Source organism: Rattus norvegicus, chromosome 8, assembly GCF_021556685.1.
Source record: "Rattus norvegicus strain SHRSP/BbbUtx chromosome 8, alternate assembly SHRSP_T2T, whole genome shotgun sequence".
Taxonomy (NCBI): Eukaryota; Metazoa; Chordata; class Mammalia; order Rodentia; family Muridae; genus Rattus; species Rattus norvegicus.
The window spans coordinates 10,756,334-10,776,544 of NC_141541.1; the positions used below are offsets into that span (position 1 = coordinate 10,756,334).

The following is a 20,211-nucleotide window of genomic DNA, read 5'->3' on the forward strand; positions in this document are numbered from 1 at the left end:
TTGAGACCAGATCTGAACCCAGCTGCAAAGTCAAAGTCAGTCCACATATATGAGTCATGAATCAGTGCCCTTATATGGGCACAATAAAACTTCTTTCTCTAAATTATAACCCCAGTCCTGGTATAAAATTTTTTCAATCTTCTCCAACAGTGGACACTTGCATATATATCCACATCTCTGTGTTCTTATGACCACTACTTCCTGCTGTATTTTGTCTCGTAGCTTACATTTATTTGCAAGCAAGTCATTTACTAAGGAAGAAGACACATGGTGCTCTCTGAATCTTTCCACTTCTGTCTATTTTATTTCTGTGGACTACAACAGTGTGAGTCCTAAACTCTACACATTCCAGATTTTTCCCAACACTCTTTAACTTCATATATGGGAAGACTGACTTCATACTAAAGAGCTCTCTGGTACAGTCTTGGGAAGAGGCCTTATGCAGAAGGCAGTAGATGTGCCTTTGAAGTTGGTCCCACATCCTATCATTTACAAGGACAGATTGAGGAGCATGTCCAGTCCAATCCATTCCCTCAGAAGGGCTACAGGAACCACAGCCAGCAGCAGTAGCTGCTGTGTGCAGAGGCGTGCTGTTCCCCTGTTGGTGACAGATATGCTTGTGTTTGAGACAAACTCAGCAAGACTGGTTTTCCTAAACTTTTCTCAAAACCTTCCTGTTAAAGAAGGCTTTAAATAGTTATATTTAACTTGTTATTTTGAAGAACTTTTCTCCATTGCAAAAAAATTTGAAATGGATAAAGAAGGGAACAGTAGCAACAAAGTGGACACAGTGAGGTGACCCCCAGAACGCCTCACGGAGGTACACTTCCTTTTCCAAGACTCCTGTTTCTTCATGCATTAATGGGGGAAGATGAAGCAACTGAAGTTTTCTTTCTGTATGAATAAGTCATCAGTGTGTGAAGGAACAACAAAGAGATTTGTCTGTGTATTTTGGGAACTTAGCTCCTTTCTGGTCCTTCCTGCAAACCATTCTTCAATTTGCCTCTGGATTCCTGGGGAATAACACTACAAATGGTTACCGATGTCACTGGTACACCCTCAAGTGTTCTGATGTCTGTCTAAAAACGAAGAATGACTATAGACTCATTTGGCAACTTTATGCTATAAAATATGCCTTCTACTTAAGAAAATCTGATGAGCATGAAAAACATAGGAAGCAGCGTTTTGTTTTTCTTTTTATTTCATACACATGTTCTTCGCATTGCACATCATCGATAGCCACTAAATTCTCACTCCCTGTGGTGTCTCTCCTGTGTTCCTCAGCTTTGAAGCTGAGCCTGGATCAGGATCTTATTATAGCTCCTTCTAGGAGGAGCTGAGCTGCAGTCAACCTTCCTCTTTGTCGTCATTACTAACTTTAAAAAAAAAAGTCTTACGTTCGAGTACAGTAAGAAACCATGAAAAAGCATTGCAATCACAGAATGTGTGTGTGTGTGTGTGTGTGCATGTGTGAGTTTGTATTTGCGTGTGCATGTGAGTGTACATATGCATGTGTGTGTGCACGAGCGTGTGCGTGTTCATGTGTGTGTGTGTGTGTGTGTGTGTGTGTGTGTGTGTGTGTGTGTGTTTAAGGATGACAATGACAAGCTGAGATTGGATAAGGTATCATGGGATTCATCCCCAGAGAAAACGTATTCTTTTTCTTTCCGCAAACATGAACTAGCTTTTTACCTAGAAGCCTCGTGGTGTTCCTCCACCCATGTTGGCATGTCACTGGTGTAGAAATTACTCAGGTCTTGCTTAGGTGACCATATTGTTGAGCTTCCATGGGTGCAGCTTTGCTGTCCCATATAGAAGGCACCATCTCACAGCAGGGATCCTGGGCCTCTGACTCTTACAATCTTTTTACTCTCTCTTTTGTAATGGTCCCTGAGACTTAAGTATAGGGGTTGCTTTGTAGGTAAGCTTTAAAATGTTCCAGGCAGCTGACTGAGTAGTTTTCCCTGTTATTTAATGCAATATTTATAACCGTTCTTGCTGTAGAAACCATTTTTACTCCAACTTTACAAATGAAAAGCTCATTTTGAAGAGATTGAAGTGACTGCTTGAGGTCATAGGACACCATAGCTTGACGTGTCAAGTGAGTCAGCCTGCGTATAGGAATTGACTTAGCAACCTCTGTGGTGCCTTGTAGTTGCCCATGTAGCCCTTTTCTCCTTACACTTGACCAGATTGGAGCAATTGGGGAGCAACTGGTGAGCTGAGACACAAGGAAACCAAAATGTGGGTGTGGCCATTTATTCTTCCTTCTGCTCAGGGCACTCTCTCACTTCTTATTGTCTGTGTCATCCCCTTACATACCGTATTCTGTATTCATGAGACATTTCCTGCAAATCTTCCAAGAACTGAGTTCTGCTTTGCTGTGGATGAGACCACTCCTTGTTTTCCATGAACCAGGAACAAACCCTCCTTTCAGTGCTATCGCTACTACCAGGGAGGTTCACTTTCAGAATCCTTCACGTATTCCAATCAGACTCCAATCAGACTATTACTTACTGAGCACCCACTACCCTTTAGGTAGTTTTCAACTTGAGGAATAGTTCCAAAACCTCTATTTTCCCACTTTCTAGCCCAATACAGTTGTGTTCTTCTTATGATTCCTGGGCTGTACTCAAGGTTTGAAAGGATTACCTTACAATGCTCACCACATGATCATTCTCTTTTTGAATTCTTGAACTTCACCTACTTACAAACTTAATGCTTTTTAGTCCCTGTTAAGGACAAAGGAAGGGACTGCATAACAGTGAACAGCTTTTTGTCGCTAGCACGTGTAACCACTGTCTCATTTAACTGTCACAGAGCGTAAGGAGGTTAAAGAGTATTTTTCTCATCTCAAGTGGATCACGTAGGGATCAAACCACAGACACAAAAGGGGAAAGATTTGGTAAATATCCAAGGATATTGCACAAGGAGGGGAACTCCTCTTCCTAGCTGAACAGAGTCCAAACCCTAAAGATCTGTAGGAAAAAAGAACAAACATGCAGGAACCACAGGACACCTATAAACCTTACTGGATCTGTTGTTCTGCATGATAACCTAAAAACAAGTATTTGCTTATTTGCTTCTTTGTTGTGCATGTCTTCATGTGTGCGTGCATGGCATAGTAGGCCTGTGGAAATCAGAGCGCAATTTCCACTCATCTGTTCTCAAGTTCCATCATGTAGCTTCCTGGAGAGCAAACTCAGCTCATCAGATTTGAGAGCAAGTGTCTTCGGCTGCTGAGTCATTTTGCAAGCCACTAAAAGATTAATTAAAATTAACACTAGGAAGTAGCCAGCGTGTCTGAATCCAGGGAAATTGGATGTCTAAATTATAACCCACTCGTACACCCATGCACTAGGCTTTTCATATAGACTCTGCTTGTGGTGGGATTAAGTGAATGCAGAATAGAGCCTCTGCCCACACAGGAGCCTCATTCCAAAATTCTACTTTGGGAGTTTTAATCCTTGATTTGTGAATGTTCCTATTCTTTAAATACTTCCTGGGGAAGGAGATGAGAGGCTACAGAAGGGAAATCTTTCATCACATAGCAGCAAGTGCTGAGCTCAGGCAGCATGAAAGATGAGGAACTGAGCTCCAGAATATCTCCAGACAACCAGTAGGGATTGGATTTCAGCTCCCGTGTGTGAAGGTCTCAATCCGTATAAGAACCTAAGCTTGCACACAGAGAAAACATCAAAGCATGCTTGTGATATGAACTTTCTCTGGTATTTAAACAAATAAAGGATTCGTGTATTCTAGCAAGACAAAATATTTCCTCCACGCATTCTTTTAAAATTTACTTTAAAGTACTTCATCTATATTATAAATTATAAAGAGCATTGGCAATACCAAGCTTTTCAAAACTCTGCTAATGGCGTTCTGTTTGTAATGTTGGTGGCTGTGCTGTTGGTGTTGTCTTGTCTAGCCTTCATATAGACGTAGGTAGAAGTTAAGGCTCACTGGTGATGTATGGGAAACACAGAGGTGCAGAGCTGAGTGATGACTTAGACAATGGTTTGACCCGCTCTTCACGTGGTTCTGAAGTACCTCAAGGGATGACATCAACAGTGAGTCATATTGAGGATTTCACGTTCACATATCCTGGCTCTAGGGTTATATAAAGTGGGACTTTAAGGGAACTTGCAGTGGGAGGGAGCAGGTTGATGAACTGGACTCTGTTGCTGAAAGGAGCTGGCACAATGAAGTTTCTCCTCGTGCTGGTGCTGCTTGTGTCCTTACAGGTATCTGCCTGTGGGGCTGCTCCCATGAACGAGAGCGAATTTGCTGAAGTAAGTATGACAGGGTTGCTCAGGTCCAGCCAGATTGTGTCTTTAAGAGTTGCTGAATTTGCAAGTATTATGTTGAAAAGGGTGATTTGATTTGAAAATCAGTAAAGATTCTCTCTTATTATGTTTTGTTTTCTATAGAGGATTATAAAAATGAAAGAATGTCATTAAACTGGTGAATAATTGTACCATCTACAAAAAACTCAATGTAATTAGCTTACATTTCTGACAGAGTGTTGCGTGGTCTCCCACCCCATTTGTCTTTTATTTGTGGTAGTAATTTAATGTCCATTAATGATGTGAGACTTGGGCTTTGCTTAATCCCTGTGACTACTTCAAGATTTATTTAGCATGCTCCCTCTCTACTCATTTATCTCATATATTTATTCATAAGTATTTTAAAGTAAGATTTGAAAAAATCTTGCATTTCTCTAATTAAACAACTTGAGCACCTATTTTCTAAAAATATATGCATTCCTTTTTGAGAGAGTCCTACTGTGTTGTCTGGTCTGGCCTTGAACTTGTGGGCTCTAATGATCCTCTAATGATAGCACCTGGCTCTATTTTCTAACATTATTTTTACTTTGAATTCATCCAAGTTTTCTACTGTGTCAAGATTTTCCCCAGTGTTGGGGACTAATTCTAGACCTGCCAAGATGCTAAGCAATTGCTCTACCACTAAATTACCTCCCCCGATAAAGTGCCCTTAAACACAGAATGATAAAATGGCTCTTAAAAACCTAGAAGCAAGTCTGAAGAAACAGAATAACAGATAATTTTTCCTCTGGAATTTTGGTAATCTGACTAATAATTTATAATGTTTTAAATAACATAGGAAGTTATTTTCTCCTCCTTGTAATAGACTCTCTAGGTAATAATAATAATGCAGCCTGTGATTAAAATACCTGGCTCAGGAACATCAGTATGCTACTGACCATGTTTGCAGGATTCCCAGCAGAAACCTGGCCGCATACAACTGTGTGCAATGCTTGTGTTTTGTCTAGTGGTACTTGTCAAGATTTTTTGACTATCAAGGGGACAGAATTCCAATGACAAAAACAAAAACCAATAGAAACCTCCTAGAAGAAAAACTCCAGGAAATGCAGCAGTTCTTTGGGCTAGAAGTAACTGGGCAACTGGACACCTCAACTCTGAAAATAATGCACACGTCTCGATGTGGAGTGCCTGATGTACAGCATCTTAGAGCAGTGCCCCAGAGGTCAAGATGGATGAAGCGGTATCTCACTTACAGGTAATGTCATTGGAGAACTCTTCTACTTGCCTATGAGTGTAGCCTCTAGAACCCTAGAACATTTAGCTACAACGAAATTCTAAATCCAAGAGTAGCCTCTGCAAATTGTTAATACAAATGTGTTCATTTTCTCCAGACTGGGTTGATGGCTCAGTGGAAAAAGCACTTGTCATACACTATAAGGGCCAGAGTTCAGACCACAAGAAGCCAGGCATGGCGGCTGCCTATAATCCCAGCACATGGGAGGAAGAGATGGGGATGCCTAGGGCAAGTTGGCTAGCCAGATTAGTAGAATTAGGGGTCTTTGGCTTTGGTTGAGAGAACTTTCCTCAATAATGAAAATGGTTTGGAGAAGACACCCAAATCAACTTCAGGCCTCTACACGCGTACAAACACACATGCACACCCACACACATGTGAACATGCATATATACACAGTCAACCCTCCCCTCCCCACACACAATTTATTATCTCTGTGAGGAGAGTTGCTCACTGAAGGAAGACTTTAATTTACCTTGTCAGTACAGATTAGAGAAGCAGCAGCAGATAGAATAAAACTGAGTTAACACAAAATAGAAGGCAGAAGTCTGTACAATATTAAAGATACGTAAATGTGAAATTTTGGCACAATGGGTCTTTACATCTGTGAAAGTAAATGCTTCACTGTAATTGCTAGTAAATTATAAATAAGAGGAAATTAAATTACACTGTGATTGATAAAAAAGTTTCCAAAGGAAAAATGGTTTTTGAATTTCAACACATTTTTCTTCCCTAGATGGTCTGTCTGTGAGGCAGTTCTCCTATAGGCATGGGTGCAGAACTGAGAGACTTGGACAAAATTAACCAATGACATAATGCTTGTTTCCCTTCCTTTCTCCAACATAGGATCTATAATTACACTCCAGACATGAAGCGTGCGGATGTAGACTACATATTTCAGAAAGCTTTTCAAGTCTGGAGCGATGTCACTCCTCTAAGATTCAGAAAGATTCATAAAGGCGAGGCTGACATTACGATACTTTTTGCATTTGGAGGTATACAACTTATGTTTCACCAGTGTAATTCATCACACTATATGACACCATCACTCACCATGTGATGCCATGATGTATGATGTCCTGTGATGCTGTCATTTGTCATGTCTTGTGACAGATGCAGGTTACTAATGACTTTCTTTCATTTTACAAAGATCATGGAGACTTCTACGATTTTGATGGCAAAGGTGGTACCTTAGCCCATGCTTTTTATCCTGGGCCCGGTATTCAAGGAGATGCACATTTTGATGAGGCAGAAACCTGGACTAAAAGTTTTCAAGGTAGGAAAGAGAAAAGAAATAAAACTAACCTTAATGAAATCTAAGATAGGTCATGATCTCATAAGAATATGTTCTGACAAAAGATTACATTATATTCTGAAATAACAAACTCTGATTATATTTGTCTCTAAATCAAAGTTAAAATTTTGAATATGTAGTGTTATTTTCCCCTTTGTACATCAGGGATGTTGGATGTGATTGTGATAGAGGTCATTTCCAATGACCACTAAGATTCTATGAGTACTGTAAACTCTTGGAAATGTAAAAGCTTTTAGTTGGGTTTTGGCCAGGAAAATCTATAAACTTAAAAGAAACCACTAATTCTGTGTGATCCATCTTATGTTGGCAATTTCTTAGTTTCACAATGACCCAAAAAGATAACTGTAGAAAAATTAGAGATCCCTATGGATCTCTGTGTACAAGCTCATGTGTCATCCCAAAGCCTTGTGTGATCTTGAGTTATCATTTTCAGAATGTCCAATCAATTAGTTGGGACTGTAACTCACTATCCCACTCAAATAATGGGGAATGAATGTACATTATTATTATTATTATTATTATTATTATTATTATTATTATCATCTCATCATCGTTGTCATTGTTGTTGTTATTGGAAGCAATCCCAAGAATAAGAACATTTAACCCATCATCTCAGTAATAACTCTTGAAAATCTTCAGTTATACAATTTATTCATATGGAATACATAGGGAGAAATTTGAGAAAGTGGTCTACCTACTCTGAATCCTCCTTCTCTGACTGATTTTTCATGTGATATGTAGCTATGTAATTTGCATACCCCATGTCTACCAGAAAGGCAGACACATACCCTAAAGCTTATCAAAATTTTGATAAGGACATCTGAAGGCTGTAAGGTGCATCATGTTGGATTTACTACTTGCTGAACCACAAGTTCTTAATCAGACATGTCCATATGTCTGAGGTTTCTCCAGGGTTATTTGGGGATTGGTTGTAAGCTCTTCATCTCCTGAAAATGTTTTAGAATCTAATGGACCCTAGAAATAAATGTACATCAGTGCAGCTGCTCTCATCTGAGCAGGAGAGCAAGCAAAAGTTGGTGACAAGCTTCTACAAAAAGGCAAGGACTAGAACACGTTCTATTGTCTCCTGGCCTTATTGTAAAAATTAACTTGACTCTTTTTCAAAAAAGTTGGCTTTGAAATTTTTATTAATGTGGCCCTGGCCTTGATCTCATGGTCCTAAGTCATCTTCCTGAATCAATGAATGAATGATTAAAATAGTTTCCAACTCCCAGCACTCCATTCTAATTTTACTGTTTATCAGGTTTCCAACAACATAGAAAATATTTTGGAAGCACCTTTTACTAAACTCAAGGGTCATAAACACTGAGAAATGAACTGTACCCTGTGTTCTCCTCATTCAGCTGCACAGAAACCACTGTGCATTTCACAAGTGAGGAAACAGGATCCACAAGGTGAACCAAACAAATTAAGTGGTTGAACTAATATTCATATCCCAGATGCTTGGCTCTAGAGTTCATTCTTTTAAATTACACATTATTAAAACTAAAGTGGTACCTTCAATCTTATTTAGAATCAGGTGTAGAAATTTTCATACCAGAATATATTTGTCTGCCAGTGAAATGGTCCATAACTGTAGACAATTTTGGCACAATTTTCAGACACTTTTAGTCAAAAACAGAATTGGTACTTATAAAGAGTGGTGTGACTAGAGATCCCTACCTATGAAATACGATTGCTCTGACAATACTTATCTAGCCTATAGTATCAACAAAATTGGGCCTGAGAAATGTTCTTTGAAAGAGTGGGGGAAATAAGTAAAGGATTCTCAAATGCTCCCTTTTAGTGTGTTAGACATTGTATCATCTTTTTCAATGACAAAGCAATGGGTTGGAGAAATGGCTCAGAGGTTAAGAGAGCATGCTGATCTTTTAGAAGATCTGAGCTCTGTTCCCAACACCAAGGTTGGACAGCTCAAAACTGCCTGTAACTAGCTCCAGGCAGATCCAATGAGTCTGTCCTCTGCAGGTGCCTGCACTCATGTGGCACAGAACCGTGACATTCACAGTGGGATGACATTCAACCACTAAAGGTTAGACTCCTATGGCATGGATGGAACTGTGTTCTGTGTAAAAAGGAAGATCTGTACCCCCATTATCTTATTCAAATTGAGACATGAGAAAAGTTATTCTCACAAATATTGAGAGCAGAGTGGTGGTTGAGGAGAAAGGGGAGGTGAGGTGGGGAATGGTTAATCCATTGGTACTAACCTACAGTTAGGAGCCTGGGATTCTGTTCTTGGCACTGTGGTATAGTAATACACCTATAAGCAATAATAGACATTCAAAGAAAGAATGTTGAATGTCTCTGCCACAAAATGGTATATATTTGAAGAGATAGATATAGTTATCCTATCTTGAACATTGCACAATAAGTGTAGGCATCAAAACATCACACAGTACACCATGAACATGTAAAATTTCATGTGTAGGTTAAGCAATATGTGATAGTCTATTTCACAGATTTATTCTTTTTCCTTGCTACCTCTTAGGCACAAACCTGTTCCTTGTTGCTGTTCATGAGCTTGGCCATTCCTTGGGGCTGCCGCATTCCAATAATCCAAAATCAATAATGTACCCTACCTACAGATACCTTCACCCCAACACATTTCGTCTCTCTGCTGATGACATACACAGCATTCAGTCCCTCTATGGTAAGCTGAACCTCACCATTTGCCATGCACTTTTATAAATAATCTCGTGTCTATATTTGGAAAATGTTACTATCTCATTTTGAGCCCTGTATGCATGCACTTTGTGAGTTAATCATCATAGAACTATCTTTACTTTGTATCACACTTGAAGTGTTTTCTAACAGTGGCACTGCTGCTCTGTTGGGGGAGTGGCCTCCAGAGAAAGAAAACTCAATTTTTCCCTTCTGTGATGCTGCAACTAAGTATGCTAAACTCCTCCAGGCATGCTTCTCCTGGATTTCACAGGAAACAGGACGGTTTTGTTTTTTTGATTAAGAAACAATATTTAAATTGAATAGCTCTTCTTCTTACAAAATTCTCCCAAATGAACATCAAAATGTATTTTCAGGAGCCCCAGTGAAAAACCCATCCTTGACAAATCCTGGAAGTCCACCATCAACTGTGTGTCACCAAAGCTTGAGTTTTGATGCTGTCACAACAGTGGGAGATAAAATCTTTTTCTTTAAAGACTGGTAGGATTATTTTCAATCTAACCAATGCTATGGGCTGGGTGGTTAAACTGTTCATTTGTTGAAGATACTTGAACTGATGTACAACAAATCTATAGGGCAGGCACTTCAACTCGATTCCCAAGGTTTGGAGAGATCTTAGACTTTTGAAGTAGGAAATTCTGTGATCCTGCTTGTGTTGACTAGAAATTCAGTCTGGAAAAATCAGTTTGTAGTGGGAATCTGGTTGGGGAACTCAAAGACAGGAAATGGAGAAGCCCAGCTGTTCTGTTTTTAGGTAAAAATGCTAAGGGCTCAGGGCTTGGTGAGATGGTTCTATCGGCAAAGTTCTTGGTGTTCAAACTTGAGGACCTGAGTTTAAATCTCAGCAAACACAGAAAGTCCAATGGCAACTGCACTGACCAAACCTCTGGGCAGCGAAGGACAGTGTGGTTGCTGGGGCTTTCGGAATCCAGTGTAAGTGAATCAGAAAACTCCAGGCTCAATGAGAACGCGTGTCTCAAAAGATAAGGTGGGTGGTGACTGAGGAATAGGCCTGAAGCCTCCACCCACAAGTGCACACATACATATATACATGTTCATACACACACACACACACACACACACACACACACACACACACACACACACAGTCTAGAGTTAAGGCTTTGAAAGCTCCTGTGTAGTCTCCCTTGAGGACATGGAGAATTCCAGAATTACTCCCTGTCTTGGAGCAGAAATGGAGACAGGTGTTGGTTTAGGGGAGGGCAGTGGAGAGGGTTAATGTGTGGGAAGTAGGACAGATGATCCCATATTGAGATTATAAAACAGTAACTTCTTCCATTTACAATCCAGCTTGTGACACGAGACTTGAACTGTAGATCCATGGGGCCCAGACATTGGGCAGTTCTTTTCTCAGGTCTCCTGTTGAAGTCACTCTAGTTATCTGAATTCATTAAGGTTCTCTTGCATGGTGCTGTCACAGAAATGTGTGGAACAGAGTGTGAAAACAGAGAAATACTCAACCACTTCCCAAGTTCTTCCCATTTGCAGTCCAGAGAACACGAGTCAACAGTGATTTCTCACATATAATAAATGTATTTCATGTCAGGTTCTTCTGGTGGAGGCTGCCTGGGAGTCCAGCCACCAACATTACTTCAATTTCTTCCATGTGGCCAACTATCCCATCTGGTATTCAAGCTGCTTATGAAATTGGAGGCAGAAATCAACTTTTTCTTTTTAAAGGTAATGACAGTACTTAGTTCTGCCACTGAGAATGCTTTAAGGAAAAGGATAAGTAAAGGAATTGGTACCACCTTTATAAATAGAGACTGAAAACAGCACTCTGGACTTCCATAACAATGGCTCTGAGCTGTAAGTTAACTGTATAAGCCCAACTACACAGGAAATGCACACCTTTAGGAAATGTATATGAACTATGAAATAATAGTAGTTAAAAAAGCTGTAGAGCCACAGGAAGTAAACCAGCGACTGAGGACAAAAACAAGATTGGGTGACATTTCTCAGTGACAAAGACCCTACTTACTATGGACGAGCCTTTGTTTTTGCCCCCAAACTCCAGTACAAACAAAGGAAAATTAATTTTAGAGCTCTGCTCAAGAGAGATGTTTTATGGTAAATCATTGTCTTTATTATCCTTTTGGTGTGACTCTATTGTGCCCTTTCTGTTTGTTCTCATAGATGAGAAGTACTGGTTAATAAACAACTTGGTACCAGAGCCACACTATCCCAGAAGCATACATTCTCTGGGCTTCCCTGCATCTGTAAAGAAGATTGATGCAGCTGTCTTTGATCCACTTCGCCAAAAGGTCTATTTCTTTGTGGATAAACAATATTGGAGGTAAGGCTTAATGGCTGGCACTTTGCTAAGATTTGTAAAATGGGCACAGGATGGAACCTTTCAGAAGGCAGTTTTCTATGAAAGTTTCAGACACATTTGTCTTTATGGGAGAGGCAGCAGGAGAATATAGGTCTGAAATAGTTACTATCAACCTGCTTCTTTTCTCTGGACCTTCAGTTTCTGATATAATTTCATTTTAGAAAGTATCCGGACTCCAGAACTCCTTTCTACAATTGGCAAACCCAAAAGGCAAAATGAGGAACCTATTTTTTGAGTGACAGAGAGCCAGAGGGAGTTGTCATCAAAGTGGTTGTCTGGTTCTGTCTTACTTGTCTCACTTGTCTAATGTTGAAGGAGAAGTAGATCATCCCTATCCCCTTCTGAGAAAAAGTCATGAGCCTCAGTGTTTGCACATGTGACACAAGACAAAACAGAATATGCTAAGAGCCTTTATGTTTCTTGAATATTTAAAATTCAACACATACTTTCAACTGAATGCCGCATGTTTGTGCTATAAATTGGGCTGCCAATTTTAATCTTGTTTGAGAAACAGAACTTGTGATTTCAGCAAATAAGATTTTCTGGAGAGGTAGAAAACATGTATTTAATGTAATCTGATACTCTTAACATTTGTCTGGCTACTGGCTCCCTTTTTACACTTCCGACCTACAGAGGAATTTTCTTTTCTTCAACTCCAGAGTGTTGGTGTCAGGCAAGCAATGTCTGCAGAACTAAACTGAGTGAGAAATAAAGTAAAAAAGCATGTTCAGCTTTCCCTTGGAAGTCTAGAGAAAACTGACTCTTTCCACTCAGTGGTACGGAAACACAAGGACCTCACTCTCCAGCATGGACGTGAAGTGTTTTATGTTTCCTTTCTCTCTAGCATAGATGTTCAAAGCCCTTTCATCCCATAGCTCTTAAGTTGCCCTTCTTTTCATCATGGGAGAAACTTACTGATTTGTCTCTTGCTAGAAAAAACATTGAAAAATGATGATTAAGTCAGAATGGCCAGTGAGGGTTGTCACACGCCAAATCTTTTCAATGCTCGGCTCTATGGGAAAAGACCAAGCAGCCTCCTAGCTGGGAGGAAGTCTGGGAAGATGCTTGACTGGAGTCCACAAAGTTCAAGTTTTCTGATTCCTGTGGTGTCTTAGTAAAAAAATCAACCAACTGTTTATGTCTTTGAATTTTTCACCAGGACATTTAAACACTTTCAGGAACGATGAGTGTGTGCTTCATGTTGTGTAGTCCATTTTCTCACTGTGATTCTGCTGGCTGTTTTCTCCCACAGGTACGATGTGAGGCAGGAACTCATGGACGCTGCTTACCCCAAGCTGATTTCTACACACTTCCCAGGAATCAGGCCAAAAATTGATGCAGTTCTCTATTTCAAAAGTAAGTAGGCTGGGAACATATTGGAAATCACATTTTAAAGTACAAAACTGTAGACTGGAATTATGGGTGGGGTGGAAGCTACTCCAGTTTATAGTGTGAATATGATCAACTTCAGCACAAAAAAACTTGCCTGTCAGTGACACAGCTGCACTGCTGTGCATGTAACATTCAACAAACCCAAAGTACTTGGACCTCTGGAATTACACCTTTTGTAGTCTTGATAATCTTTAAAAACAGCCCCGAGTTTTAAAGAAACACGAGGTAAGAATTAAAGAATTGACTTTGTTTCCCTTTTAGGGCACTACTACATCTTCCAAGGAGCCTACCAATTGGAATATGACCCCTTACTGCATCGTGTCACCAAAACATTGAGCAGTACGAGCTGGTTCGGTTGTTAGGAAGAATGTAGTGAAGGATGCTTGCTGGTTTTTGTTTCATAAACATTTATTACATATCCACTGTATGCTCAGGGTGTAACTACATGGCAATGATGTAATGTGAAATGAGGCGAGATATACAAGCCACATACACATAGTTACACAGAAAAGTGCTTTTACAAAATTAAAGCTCTTTTGGTAAACTTTTTTACTTGATTCTCTTCTTAATTTTGAAAGCAAATGCCTCCAAAGGCCAACTTTTTTATCTGTAAGTTGTTTCTAACAACCTTCAAGTAGGAAAATTAGAATTACTCCCCTATCTTTACTGAAATATACCATTTTTCTTAAATAAATTTAAAGAAAACATTTAGCTATTATTTTTTCTTTAAAAGACGTGTGTGTGTGTGTGTGTGTGTGTGTCTGTGTGTCTGTGTGTCTGTGTGTATTTATGCACCACATACATGTAGTCCTGGTAGAAGCCAGAAGAGGATGTCAGATCCCTAGAAATGGAAGTTACCTGGTTATGGGCAGCATTGTGGGTGCTAGGGATTAAACTTCGTCCCCTGAAAGAGCAGCCTGAGCTCTTAACTTCTGTATCATCTCTCCTGTCCTGGTTATAATATCTTTCTTAAAAAACAATCAATTTTGAAAATAACTGTGGACTTCCAAATACAGTCTTTCTGTGACTGTACCAAGGACTCAGTAGAGATGTGATAGGTAGAAGTTGGAGCTTGGAGTCTTTTTGATCACTTGTGTATGAACAGCAGTCTAAACCCAAGACAAGAAAGCATTTTCCAGCCTGCACATGACCCAAAGGGTGACTGCAGCATATGACCACAAGACTGAAGAAGAACCAGGAGGAAATGGGACTTCTATTCTTGTTAGATGAGTTGTGTGGCTCATTTCACATCAGTAAGTGTCTTGTGACTTTGCTATATGACCTTACAGGACATTAAATTGAAGCCTCCTTAAGCACAAGCAGAACTGTGAGTAGCACATTTCCCAGTCATGGGAGAGTCACATTAGGTTTTGTTTGCTGTGGGGGGTTAAAGAAGGACAACATGATGAACCTGCCATGACTCTGTCCTGATTTACCTACCTTTTATCAGTTTTATTTATTGTCTGACATCTTGGCTCTCTATCTTCCACATTGTGTATGCTGTAGAGCTCTCACTTAAAGCTTATGGGTTTGTGAAGTATGTCCAATGTTAAAACCAAATGTGTATTGTCCAAGAAACTGAGAGCTCTTCATAGCGGATTGTCATTTGGGCGTTCTTAGAGAGTGAAGTGAACTGAAATAGAAGGGGCATGAGGAAAGGGATCCTTAGCCTTTGTGTGTTAGATGTAAGTGCTAACCTTCATCATCAGCTTCCTGGGATCTGGGGTCCTGTGAGGGACATATGGGGACTATTTCATAGAAGGTCAATGGTAGGAAGCATTTCTACCTTCAGGGTGGGTAGCAGATTGACAACAGTCCCACAGGGGAAGGACAGTATTTTGTCCTTAGTAAGCTAGGTAATTAATTTTGGTTATGAATCTGCATTTCCTGTACGTAATGCTTCTGCCCAAACTATCACCCATGGACTTACAGCACACCTTACCACCATCATAGTATCCCTTCCACACAGCATTGTTTCTGCCCAGGGACCTCGTTTCCCAGGCACGGCAGAGTCACATTCGGCTGGTGTTCATGCTGATGCTCATAGCCTTCACAGACCCAACACAGGAAGAACACTTGCTTCTAGGCTGCTGGAAACCTTTGACTAATTTCTAGAATATTTTTCTTTTCAGTGTTAGAGATTAAACCCAGGACCATGTGTATGTGTACAAAGCATGCTCCCTTTAAGCCACACCCTAGCAGTTAAGATTTTGAAAAGGTTGGTTTTTGCCAGTTTGGGGCTGACATTTTGTTTCTATGAAAAAGAATATTTTGATTATTATTTATTTAATCACCCCACATGCCATGGCTTATAAATGATTAATATTAGTGTTGAGAGCAAAGAGACATTTAAAACCTTAAATTGATGCTACTATTCTTATAATTCTTTCAACATAGATTTTTTCATATGTATTATTTACATTAAAATGTGATCTAGCTAACTCAATAGCGAGATATTTTCATAACTTTTATTATGGCAAATGTTTCCTGAGACAGACTAACAAGTAAAAGCTCTTCAAAGTCTGGATGGCTTTTTGGGATAGAAAGGAAGCTATGGCCCAAAAATTTGAGAACTTCCTATTAATATTTTAGGTGGATTAACTTAAAATTCTAAGATGATTTTTATTTAAAGGCATTTCCGTTGCTCACTCTTTAGGCCCACCTTTGCTGGCTCCATTTTCTTAAGACTGTCTTCGAGCTCCAGATTTTTACTTTTAAAAAGCCCAAAACAGTATATAATATTTAGGCGCGTCGTTGCTTAAGGATGGTAGTCACAATCCACCCAGGAGCACATCAGCACAAGTCCTTGAAAAGGTCAGCACTATTAGCAGTTTTACTTTGGAGAGTAGCATCTAGGTAAAGTCTTACACCATGGCTAAACAGAAAGAAGACTTTCTGTTAATTCAGCTTCTAATTCTGAAGCAAAATTCTGTTCTCTCCTTGTACCTCGGGGATTGATATCAGGTTATCAGGCTTGACAGCATTGCCTTTATCCAGTGAGCCAGGTCTTAAATAATTTGACTTCCAAAATTGCATTTTTTTCACCTCGATGGTTCTGCTTACAAGTAATAGAAATGTCATTATATTTTGTTGCTTATTTTGTATGGTTTAAACCCAAATGAAAAGCATATTGAGTAAAATGGGGCACTTGCTGCTTATATCCACTCTGCAAACTTTTGTATAATATTTGGATGGAATTGAGACATACATGTGTACACATGTCATGGGTGCATAGGGTTTTAAATGTAACAGAATCCTCTTGAAATAATCGGTGTTTATAAAGTGATCATTTAAAAGACATTAGCATAAACAGATATTTAAATGGACCTTAACTTTGTTAGAATTAAGTTTCCTGAGTAGCCAAGGGCCTGACAAAATCAGCAGAAAATAAATTATCTTTATTTTAAAAAAAAAAATAAAAAAAAAATAAAAAGCCCAAAACATTTTAAAATGAGCTCCCTTTTGTTATAGTTCAGAACACTAGACATTTAAAAACATGTTCCATTTTGTGAATTTCCTATTCTGAAAAAATTCAGTAATTATCTCTCTCTTTTTTAAGATTTATTTATTTATTATACATAATTACACTATGGCTGTCTTCCAACATACCAGGAGAGGGCATCAGACCCCATTACAGATGGTTGTGAGCCACCATGTGGTTGCTGGGAATTGAACTCAGGACCCCTGGAAGAGCAGTCAGTGCTCTTAACTGCTGAGCCATCTCTCCAGACCCAGTAATGATCTCTTTTGTAGTTTTTTTTTAACTCAATCATCTTCTTCTAAGACTCAAATAAAAAAAAATTCAATCTTCATCATAGCCTCTCTTCTAAGTTCTTCATTTTATTTCACTCTGATATTCTTTGGGCCAGTTTTCACATCTGTCTTCAGGTTTAGTAACAGTCTCTTCACCTGCTTGCAATCAACTCTTTAAAAATACATCTTATTTGTTTATTTTATTTTATGTGCATGTTTATTGCCTCAGTGTGTATATGTGACCATGTACATGCAGGGCCTACAGAGGCCAGAAGAGGGCATCAAATCCCCTAGAACTAGAGTCACAGAAGGTTGTGAACTGACTAACATGGATGCTAGGAACTGAACTCTCAGAGCTTCTATCGTAGCAACCAATGATCTAACCATTAAGCCATCTAGCCAGCTCTATACTCTTTACTGATTGGCCTATGTATTCCAGCTTTACAGTTGAGCAAAAAGTGTCATTTCCAAAGTTTCCACTTGATTTATTCTCAAAGCATTCTGGTTATGACTTATTTTCTTATTTGCTCATCTTTGTGTTTTTTTCTTTCTTGCTTTTTATATTTTAAATGTTTCATTATCTGAAAAGGATTTGATATTAAATATTTAAATATTCAAAGACCTTGTAGATCAAAGTCCAATGTTTGTTTTTCAGTTGGCTTTCACTGGTAGAGTCTTGCGACTTTATATATTAGGAGCTTTGTGAGCTCATTTTTAAAAAATCCTAAACAGTGCCTTTTGAGACAAGCTCTCCCTATGGAGTTCAGAGTAGCTTTATGGTTAGAGCAATCCACCTGCATCATCCTTATGATTGCTTAGATGGCAGATATGAGTCACCAGACCCAGATATGGTTTTACTTACTGTGTTTAACATTGTTTCTGATGGGAATCAGAGATTTTTTTTCTCACTAGAGACTTCCTGGTCTCTTTTTAAAATCTGTGGTAAAAAAGCTTAGCTATGAATCCTTCCCTAACTTGCAATTTGTTTAAGTAGGGTATACCCAAAGTCCTCTGCTGCCAGCTTCACCCTTGAGGAATGTCGTGTTCTCCTTGGCTTGTGTGTATGTTCTCCTTATTTTATGTGTATGTGTATTGCCTCACTTATGCTTACTTCAACTTCAGTTCATTTTTGTACAGATATGTGTGCCTGCAGGTGTGTGTTTGCCTGGACACAGGAAAGCCCCTGAGATTCCCATAGTCACCTTCAAGCCCAGCAATGCACTGAGAAGGTTTTTAGAAGACTGTAGTTTCCTCTAGATGGGTCCTTGAGAGTTTACCAACTGCTATGCTGCAGAGAAGGTGTGGTTTATCCTTTGCTATTGCAAATAAGTTGAAAGGCAAAGTTTGGGTCACTAACTGGTGCATAGAGAGGTCCACGACACTAAAAAATAAGAAGATATTTTTGGTGACTTACTGTGAAGCAGAAACCATGTGAGTTGACCTCACATAATGCAGTTATGATCTGAGGACCGCACAGGTGAAGCCCCAAAACTTAGTAGGTACTTAACTGGAGCTTGGGTATTCCTATTCAAACTTCTCCTTGATCTAAAATAGGTTTTGCTCCCTCCTTTCTTAGTTAGCTTAACTGTCAACACAGCTTAGGATTAAGTAGGGAAGTCGCTGTTGAATAACTGCTTCTGTCAGCTTAGTCGGTGGACATGTCTTCACTGTTAATTCTGGGCAGCTGATCCTATAGTTCATTAGGCCAAGCATGAGCCTAAGCCAGCCTGAGAACACCCTGGCACGCGGCATCCTCTGTGGGAGCACGGCAGGTCCATGCCTGAGTCCCTCAGTGATGGACTTGACCTGGAAGTGTAAGCCTAATAAAACCATCCCTCCCCAAGCAGAGGTTGGTTATAAATGGTCTGAGAATGGAACCAGAACATTGCTCTGCAGGCGTATCAGTTACTTAGGAATCACTTTCACTTGTGGAGAAGGCAAAACGCCAAGTATCTCCACTTTTCTCTAATACTTCCCTCCTGACATCCTACTCCAGATCACCCAAAGTTAGAGAATCCTCCCTTCCTTACTCTTCCTCCTCCTGCTCCTTCCTCCCTTGTTCCTTATCCCTTTGTTTTGGGAGAGGGTGCGGTCACAAGGTCAGGGGTGTGGACATAGGAGGACTGGAAAGTATGTTTGATTGGGGTTCATGATGTGAAGCTCCCAAATAATCAATAAAAATATTATGCTGAGGGAAAAAACAAAGAAAAAGAAAGGAAACGAGCAATTCACTGATCAGCACAGAGCTGGGCAGTCTAGACACTAGGGTTCTGCCTGAAGACTCTCACCCCAAACCCATGTTCTTTTTCTCATGGCTAAAGAGGCATGAAAGGAGTATGTTGTCTGATAGCTATTTAACAAACAAGGAGCATGCTCCGATTATTAGGCACACAATTAAATGGTTCATAAATGATCCATGTCAAAATCACAATCCTCCTCTGCACTTTTTGGAGCAGTTATACTACTATAATCAATAATCATTCTCAGAGTGCAGTGTACATAAGTGAGGCCCAAGAAAGCATGCTCAGAGTTTCTCGTATGTAAGTGAGTGCCAAGGACCAGCCTCTCACTGACTTGGTGGACTTTGAGCTTCTCAGGTTTGTCTACTCACTATTCGGCTGGGCAATGTGCAGCCTTGCAGCCTTCTCCTGAATCGATTCTGACAGTTACCATCTCTCAGCTCTCACTTGGGTCTTGACCTGGAGACTTGGGATTTCTCACTTCTGCACAGAACCCACTGGCTGCCCATCACCCCCAACCCCAGCAGTGTCCAGAAGTACAACTTTGGGAAAACCTCACTCTCCCATTTGTCTAAGTGATGAAGCAGCATCAACTTAGAAAAAATCTTTCGTGCTTTTGCTTACTTTGCCTTTAAGCCATGTCTAGATTTCTTGTCTGGGACAAGAGGAAAAGAGAACCAAATCATTTCTACATAGAACAAACTCTAAAGAATTGTAGAAAATTCAAAATTTTGGAAAGACTCATCTTGTCATGAGAATTTTTTCATACTGTTTGTTTTCCGTTATAAATGAGGAAAAAAAAAAACACCTAATAAGTTAAACTTTACAGTCAGAAATTAACATAATGAAATAGAGAACTTATAAAACAT

The 20,211-nt window shown here is 39.6% G+C and overlaps 1 protein-coding gene across 1 annotated transcript; it reads left to right on the forward strand.

Moving 5' to 3' along the window:
* The first annotated feature begins 4,158 nt into the window (after nucleotides 1-4,158).
* Nucleotides 4,159-14,060, forward strand: Mmp12 (matrix metallopeptidase 12). The gene is given in 10 exon segments (NM_053963.2): nucleotides 4,159-4,292; nucleotides 5,294-5,541; nucleotides 6,427-6,575; nucleotides 6,731-6,856; nucleotides 9,408-9,569; nucleotides 9,958-10,081; nucleotides 11,169-11,302; nucleotides 11,759-11,918; nucleotides 13,210-13,313; nucleotides 13,611-14,060. Coding segments are annotated over 10 exon segments (1,434 nt in total). The 5' UTR covers nucleotides 4,159-4,166; the 3' UTR covers nucleotides 13,712-14,060.
* Nucleotides 14,061-20,211: the final 6,151 nt, after the last annotated feature.